The following is an 8,147-nucleotide window of genomic DNA, read 5'->3' on the forward strand; positions in this document are numbered from 1 at the left end:
ACGTTTCCAAGATTGGTGGCTTGAGGATGCTGAGCGCAGCCGCATGGAGAGACAGCAGAAGAAGTGCATGCAAGACAAAGACCCTGCATGGGACCTGTTACCTCGACAGATAGCTGAGTGTGGTGACATTGGGAAATCTACAGTGGCTTTGAAGGGCTGGACTCAAAGCAGCACTGAGGCCTGATCATAGCAGCACAGGACAGGCATGAGCACCAGATCCATTGAAGGCAGGGTCTACCACAGTAGAGAGGACCCCAGTGCAGACTAGTGCGAGAGGCCTCAGAGACAGTCAAATGTGGCAGGATGAAGATGCAGGCTAGGAAAGCATACAACCTGAAACGGCAACAACAAGTGGCTTGCATTGTTACAGAACATCTGCACAGCGTGATTGGGCTGGACCCTTCAAAGACCAGTGGGAATTCACAGAAGGTTGTGGAAATTAAGCAGGGTTAAGTGTCTGTGGACTTCCCGATCAGATGGACAGCAGTACGGGACAATCAACAGGAATCGCGTGGGTAATAGACAGAGGACCAGAAAGACAGCGTGTGTAGCTTTATAGCAGTGCAAGTGACAGCAACTCAGGAGAAGCGAATATAGAAGTTGGCAGAAGTACCAGGCCTAAAGCAGAACTAAGAGGATGTGAAAGTGAAGGCCAAGTGTTCCCATGGTGGTTGGCACATCGGGCGTGACTCCTAAGACTGGGTGGTGGCTCCAACGATCCAGAACACATCAGAGCCTCTCTGCCGAGATGCGTCTGAGGAAACAGCTAAGTACTACGCAGAACCCTCAAACTCCCAGGCCTCTGGTAGAGGACCCGAGGTTGAGGAAGACACATACCGCCCCTAGGAATGAGAGGGGAATTTTTTTTTTTTTTTTAATATATATATAGTGGCGGGGGGGTGCGGGGGCAGGCAGGTAATTACAAGTCCAGAAACTCAGACAAGTAGATGTAATTGTTTGTCAAAGGTAGTTTTAAAAAATTTCCTTTATTGTTTCTATTCAGAATTACAGATCCTGCTTTCAATCTGAACTTGGACCTCTAGGAGACCTAAATCAGCTGTATCAAATTATGAACCACTCTGGTTATAATTCTCTCATTTGGCCTACTGAGTACAGTGGCATTTATGTGTTCAGAGTGAAAATAGTGGACCCAAATTTCAGGTTAGCTATCTTTTTTGACATGTAAAAAATCTTTAATGATTGATTTAGGATTAAGATTAATAAAGTATCCACTGCTATCATTTAAAAAAATTATTTTGCTTGAGGTATCACTTGGCCATAGATGTTGCAGGTATTTTCCACTACCAATTCTAACTGATGGATGGTTCAGATATGGTTCTGTGTGTCCACAACCCTTTCATTGTGCAGCTATTATTTTCTCCTCTTAGATTTCTAGACATTTTCCGTATAGGCTGCTATAAACATAATGTTCATCCTGCCCTTATGGAAAGGAGGTAAGAGGCCTTCAACATGTGGATTTGACAACAGGACCCACTGGGCCAGATTGTAATCTCCATTACATTAGTGTACATCTGAGATCTGACAGTCAAACCAGTTTTTGTCTAAAGTGACTGTAAAAATGTCATCTATCTTAACAGATTTTCTCTTTGCATATATTCAGAGTAATCTCTGCAAATTTAGGCTAAGTGACTAAAAGGAAGTTATTCCTGTTAGCACTGTAGAACTAATGCACATAAGAGTTGGTGAACTGGATCTATGAATAACAGTTCAACTGCATAAATGCCACTGAGAGTATATTCTGAAGACAGTGGGGTTGCACAGCTGTAACAGAGGGTCTAATTTGGCCTAAAGATGGTGATTATATGTCTGAGCAAGGAAAACCCTAGCTTGGTTCTCAGAGTTCAAGTTGAGTTTGGAGGGCTGGTATTTGGAGAAAAAATCTTGTGTGAACTGAATATATTTGATATGGGAATCATTGAAAGACAAGAAATATTGAACCGCACAATGACATTTTTACAGTCACTTATCAAAGGTTAGCCACACCTTAAGGATATTTGCCTTCCCTTTAATAAATCATTTCAGTTTCTCATTGTATCTGCGCCATAATGTAAAGGAAATTTTTAATAAACTCCATAAGGGATTCCATTTAGGAATATATAGTAACATGAATCCTACATAGTTTCTGAAACATAGTGAGAAAGACCCATAAATACAGAACACTCACAGAGGTATTTCATTGATAAAACGTCAAAGGAAGGATTTCATCCCTGCCTTATGGCCCCTTCGTGCAGGCTACACCCTCCCCTGAAGGAGGCCCTGAGAGGATACACTAGCATAGGGGATGTGTCCACCAATGCAGGTGCAGATTGAGGGCAGGATGGGCACTGGCTAGGATGTCCCTATGACCCAGCTATTTCCTGGCTGCACAAGGCCTATAGCAGCCAGAGCACAAATTAGTCCCTACACCAGCCCTAGTGCCACTGCTAGGATGAATCTTGTCCAATATGTTTTTTTCTAAAGCAAGGAAGGTGTCACAACTCACCCCAGGATGCTCCTGGAAGTCAGCACCATTACAGAAAGTCAGTGTAACGCCCAATATATATAAAAAAATCAATATTACATTAAACATATTGCCAACCCCAAATGTTCAAAAGTCATGAGTGAAACTCCCCAAATCATGAGATTTTATTTTTAAAAATTATATTGTGTTTTTGGTTTATCTTTTGAGTTTTGAACTCGCCCTGGCCTTTGCTGTTATGCATGTTATAATTACTGTCAGCCATTCTCCCAGATTTATTGAGTAAGGTGATTTTGGTCCCTCTGCAGGAGCTCTCAGCTCCACACCTGCCCATCCTCTTCCTAGCAATTTATTCTGCCCCCAACTTCCAAATCAGTCCTTTTCCCCTGTCACAGAATCATAGAATCATAGAACTGGAAGGGACCTCAAGAGGTCACCTAATCCAATCTCCTGCGTTCATGGCAGGACTATATATGATCTAGACCAGGGGCGGGCAAACTTTTTGGCCCGAGGGCCACATCTGGGAATAGAAATTGTATGGCGGGCCATGAATGCTCCCAAAATTGGGTTTGGGGTGGAGGAGGGGGTGAGGACTCTGGTTGGGGGGTGNTGGGGTGGGGCTGGGGATGAGGAGTTTGGGGTGTAGGAGGGTGCTCCACGCTGGGACTGAGGGGTTTGGAGGGTGCGAGGGGGACCAGGGCTGGGGCAGGGGAATGAGACATGGGGAGAGGCTCAGGGGTGCAGGCTTCAGGTATCGCTTACCTCAAGCGGCTCCCAGAAGCAGCAGCATTTCTCTTCTCCGGCTCCTACGTGGAGGTGTGGCCAGGAGGCTCTGCACACTGACCCATCCTCAGGCACCACCCCTGCAGCTCCCATTGGCTGCAGTTCCCAGCCAATGGGAGCTGCAGGGATGGCGCATGGGGTGGGAGCAGTGTGCAGAGTGGAGGCCCCTGACTGCCCCTACGCATAGGAGCCGGGGGGGGGATGCCGCCACTTCCAGGAGTCGTGTGCCGTGACCCCCAACCCTGCTCCCAGGATGGAGTGCCAGAGGGGGGCCATGCCACTGCCTCTGGGAGCCACGTGGTGCGGCCTCCAACCCTGCTGTCTGGCTGGAGCACTAGAGCAGGGCAAGCCCCAGATCCTGCTCCCCAGTGGGAACTTGAGGGCCAGATTAAAACAGCTTGCAGGTTGGATCTGGCCCACAGACCATAGTTTGCCCACCCCGATCTAGACCATCTCTGACAGGTGTTTGTCTAATCTGCTCTTAAAAATCTCCAATGATGGAGATTCCAAGTACTCCCTGGCAATTTATTTCAGTGCGTAACCACTCTAACAGTTAAGAAGTTTTTCCTAATGTCCAAACTAAACTGCTCTTGCTGCAATTTAAGCCCATTGCTTCTTGTCCTATCCTCAGAGGTTAAGGAGAACAATTTTTCTCCCTCCTCCTTGTAACAACTTTTTATATATTTAAAAACTGTTATCATGTCACCTCTCAGTCTTCTCTTCTCAAGACCTAAGAAACCCAGTTTTTTCAGTCTTCCCTAATGGGTCATGTTGTCTAGACAGTTAATAGTATTTGTGGTTCTTCTCTGGATTTCCTCTAATTTGTCCACATCTTTCCTGAAATGTGGTGTCCAGAACTGGACACAATATTCCAGTTGAGGCCTAATCAGTGCAGAGTAGAGTAGAAGAATTACTTCTCATATCTTCCTTAAAACACTTCTGCTAATACACCGCAGATTGACGTTTGCTGTTTGCTGGTAAAATGTTACACTGTTGACTTGTATTTAGTTCGTGATCCACTATGACCCCCAGATCCCATTCCACAATACTCCTTCCTAGGCAGTCATTTCCTATTTTGTATGTGTCTAACTAATTGTTCCTTCCTAAGTGGAGTACTCTGCATTTGTCCTTATTGAAATTCATCCTGTTTACTTCAGACCACTTCTCCAGTTTGTTCAGATCATTTAGAATTTTAATCCCAAAGCACTTGCAACTCCTCCCAGTTTATCATACACAAACTTTATAAGTGTACTCTCCGTACTATTATCTGAATCACTGATGAAGATATTGAACAGAGCTGGACCGAGAACTCATCCCCACAGGACCCCAATTGATATGCCCTTCCAACTTGACTGTGAACCACTGATAACTAATCTCTGGGAATTGTTTTCCAGTTATGCACCCACCTTATAGTAGCTCCATGTAGGTTGTACTTCCCTAGTTTATTTATGAGAAGGTCATGCGAGACAGTATCAAAAGCCTTACTAACATCAAGATATACCACAGTTACCGCCTCCCCCCATCCACAAGATTTGTTACTCAGTCAAAGAAAGCTATTAGGTAGGTTTGACACAATGTGTTGTTGACAAATCCATGCTGCTACTTATCACCTTATGATCTTCTAGGTGTTTGCAAACTGATTGGGTACTGAAGTTAAGTGGACTGGTCTGTAATCCCCTGGGTTGTCCTGCCTTTTTTATGGATGGGCACTATATTCAGGGGTGAAAGTAACACAGAAGACTTACCAGTATGGGGGCCTGACTCTGGGCCCCCAGAAGCGATGAGGCCTTGGGCAGAAGGGGGTGGAGCTGGGGGTCAGCCTCCCCCAGCCAGCCTATACACGTTGCCTGACCCACACCACCTGGGGCCTGGCAGCGATTTAAAAGGACCCGGAGCTCTTTAAATCACCATGCTGCAGGGCAGCTGCCCTTTTTACACCACAATCCCATCCCATTTGCGGCCCTACCGATAGGGTCCCTACCGGCAAGGCTGCTGGGAGGGGGAAAAGGGGCAGTGATGTTAAAGTGCTGCCATAGCAGCGCTTTAATGTTGGCTGCGTACAGGCAGGTACTGGCGGCCACTTTTTACCAGTATGCTGTACTAGTCTACTTTCACCCCTGACTATATTTGCCCCTTTTTAGTCCTCTGGAATCTCTCCCATCTTCCATGACTTTTCAAAGATAATCGCTAATGGCTCAGATATCTCCTCAGTCAGCTCCTTGAGTATTCTAGAATATATTTCATTAGGCCCTAGTAACTTGAAGACATCTAACTTGTCTAAGTAATTTTTAACTTGTTCTTTCCCTATTTTAGCCTCTGATTTTCACTGACATTCACTATGTTAGACATCCAATCGCTATTAACCTTTTTGGTGAAAACTGAAACAAAATTAATTTAGCACTTCTGCCATCTCCGCTTTTTCTGTTATTGTTCCCCTCCACCCCCATTGAGTAATGGGCCTACCCTGTCCTTGGTCTTCCTCTTGCTTCTAATGTATTTGTAGAATGTTTTTGTGTTACTCTGTAATGCCTCCCAGCCCTGAACCAATCCCTGCATCAGTTCTGCCTCCACATCAGTTCTGTCCAGCCTCCCCAGCCCCACATCTACCCATCCTCTCATCTTTTTTCCCCTCCCAGCCCCCATCAGTTCAGCTGATTAGTCCCCATATAACACCCAACAATTTCCCCTCCCCATCCCCACTTCTGCTCCTCCTGGGGTTCTTCACCCCTTCTCCAATGCCAAGGGGATGGAGGTGCTCCAGCAGAGTCCCATCCAGACTAGGAGGGCAGCTCCATGGGTTCTTCAGCTCCCAAACCATTTCAGGCTGGGTGTTACAACAGATGAGATGGGAGAAGCAGAGAGCTGTCCCGTTGCTCACAGGAGAGGAGTGGGGAGGAGGAAGTGGAGCTGCCCAGTGCTGCTGGGCTCTTTCTGTTCTCCATTATCCTCTCCCCTCCTGTGAGAATGGCTTCAGGTTGCTGAGGTTAGAGGGAGGGTGCTCTGCTTGCACCTGCAGCAGCTCTGATTGGCTGATCTTCCCCAGGAGGCAGGCAACTGGAGAAAAGAGCCAGTCAGTGGGTTTTCCTCCAGGTAGGCTGAAATTCACTAGAGAGCTAAAGCAACTCACATCATTGCAAGATTGGCTCCAGCCCCAGGTGAAATCCCATCACTCACAAAAAAATCAGTAGAATTGACAACGTTGCATTAAATTATGAAAGTTACATAAAAGTATACCATTTTTAAAAATGGTTGAATGTGTTTATTGAAGTTTAAATAAAGTTTTTAGTTAGTACATGAGGTGGGGTGAAAGTAGGCACCAGATGGTTTCATTGTGATTCTGTATTTTCATTCTGAATATTTTTATAGTTGAGAACATATTTAACAGTCTTTTTTTATATTCCAGTTTTTGTGACTTAACTACAATCTTTGCAGTCCGTACATATGGCATAGTAGAAAGGTAATTGCTAGTAGCCACAATTAAACATAATTTATTATTATTTAATATTTATATAGGGAAAAAATATTGTTGTCCTTTGGCGACACTCCCAGTCTTACAGATAGGTAATGAGATCTTAGAGATGATGTCCAAATCCAAGCCATTAGCCGTATGGTATGGTACAATTTCATTCCAGTTCTAACGGTATTCCCTATTTTAAGTATAGGCAATATCTCTGGAACCAGTAATATTTCTATACCAGAATGAACTTTTATACTGTGGAAGCAGGGAAAGAAAGAGAGGATTTAAGTGCAGCCATTTAAGTGTCAGAGACAGAACAACTGTTGAGCTAAGTCTTAGCCTAATATCACAGGACCTGTAGAAGCAGAGCTCACGTCAGAAGCGAGTGGAAAACAGCAGAATAGTCAGTGTGACCTAGCCTTGAGATAACAATGTTTTTGAGAAGAGAAAGTGAGAAAATACTGGACTAGATAGCAAGTAGTCTAAATAGAATGTAGATGTTTTTTTATTTCATGCACGTCAAAAAGAGGTATAAATGCTTGTGTGATTTTGCTTGTACTTTGGAGAAACTGAGACAGAGATGCTCTCTGCCAGTTGTATTCTTTCCCTGCAATTGCTTGAATAAAGCTCTCTCTGATTTTGTTGCTTCCAACCTGAGAGTGTTTTGTTTCTTCCACAATAGTTTGCCCATTGTATTCACTCACCTCTTTATAAAGTGTTTGATCCTGGTCCCACTAAAATCATAGAGTCTTGCCATTGACTTCTCTGGAAAATCATTTGGATTTTGCTCTTGACTTCTACATCATCATGAGCGTAAAGAAGAGTAAAAGAGAAACTTAATCATTAATCAGCTATATTTTCATGAAGATGCATATCATTTTTAAGAGGTTTCAGAAGACATCATTCCAAATAGAGTTATGTCTTCTATCAATATAAAGTCAAAGAGAGTCTTGACTAAATAAGGGGAGAATTTGAAAATTTACCACATCTATTCTTAATCGAATCTCATTTGTATTTCAGTCCAAACATTGGTGAGGTTGCTGGCTTTTCAATCCTCATACTGTCCATTTTTGGGGGCATCCTTATTGTAAGCTACTTCAGGTATGTGAAGATTTATCGAGCACTCATTTATGTTGATCCACTGCCATCACATGACCAACAAGATCAAACAAGAAAGACAGCACATGAGTTGAAGAAGGACCAATAATTTATCTACCATACTGATGGCATTCTGTATAAAGAAATTGTAAGAGTACATTGGCTTTTTAAATAATTTCAATATTGTTGGATTGTTAAGGGTTGTTTTCACAAACAGCTTTTCACCTTTCATATAAGTTTTCAGCTCTACCATTAAGCTTAACATATCCCATTGCTTTCCTTTGTGTGTATAGATGGAGGGCAGTTTATGGCCCCCTTAGTAGCCACCTC

At 43.9% G+C, this 8,147-nt stretch overlaps 1 protein-coding gene across 1 annotated transcript in view; it reads left to right on the top strand.

Moving 5' to 3' along the window:
• CATSPERE (catsper channel auxiliary subunit epsilon) overlaps window positions 1-7,926 on the top strand; it is a 109,857-nt gene extending 101,931 nt beyond the window's left edge. Inside the window, exons 15-17 of the mRNA XM_075063479.1 lie at window positions 1,004-1,161; window positions 6,666-6,719; window positions 7,740-7,926. Of these exons, the coding sequence (XP_074919580.1) occupies window positions 1,004-1,161; window positions 6,666-6,719; window positions 7,740-7,926 (399 nt within the window). The remainder of the gene's footprint in view (window positions 1-1,003; window positions 1,162-6,665; window positions 6,720-7,739) is intronic.
• The last annotated feature ends 221 nt before the right edge of the window (window positions 7,927-8,147 follow it).

This window comes from Chelonoidis abingdonii, chromosome 3 (genome assembly GCF_003597395.2).
Source record: "Chelonoidis abingdonii isolate Lonesome George chromosome 3, CheloAbing_2.0, whole genome shotgun sequence".
Lineage (NCBI taxonomy): Eukaryota > Metazoa > Chordata > Testudines > Testudinidae > Chelonoidis > Chelonoidis abingdonii.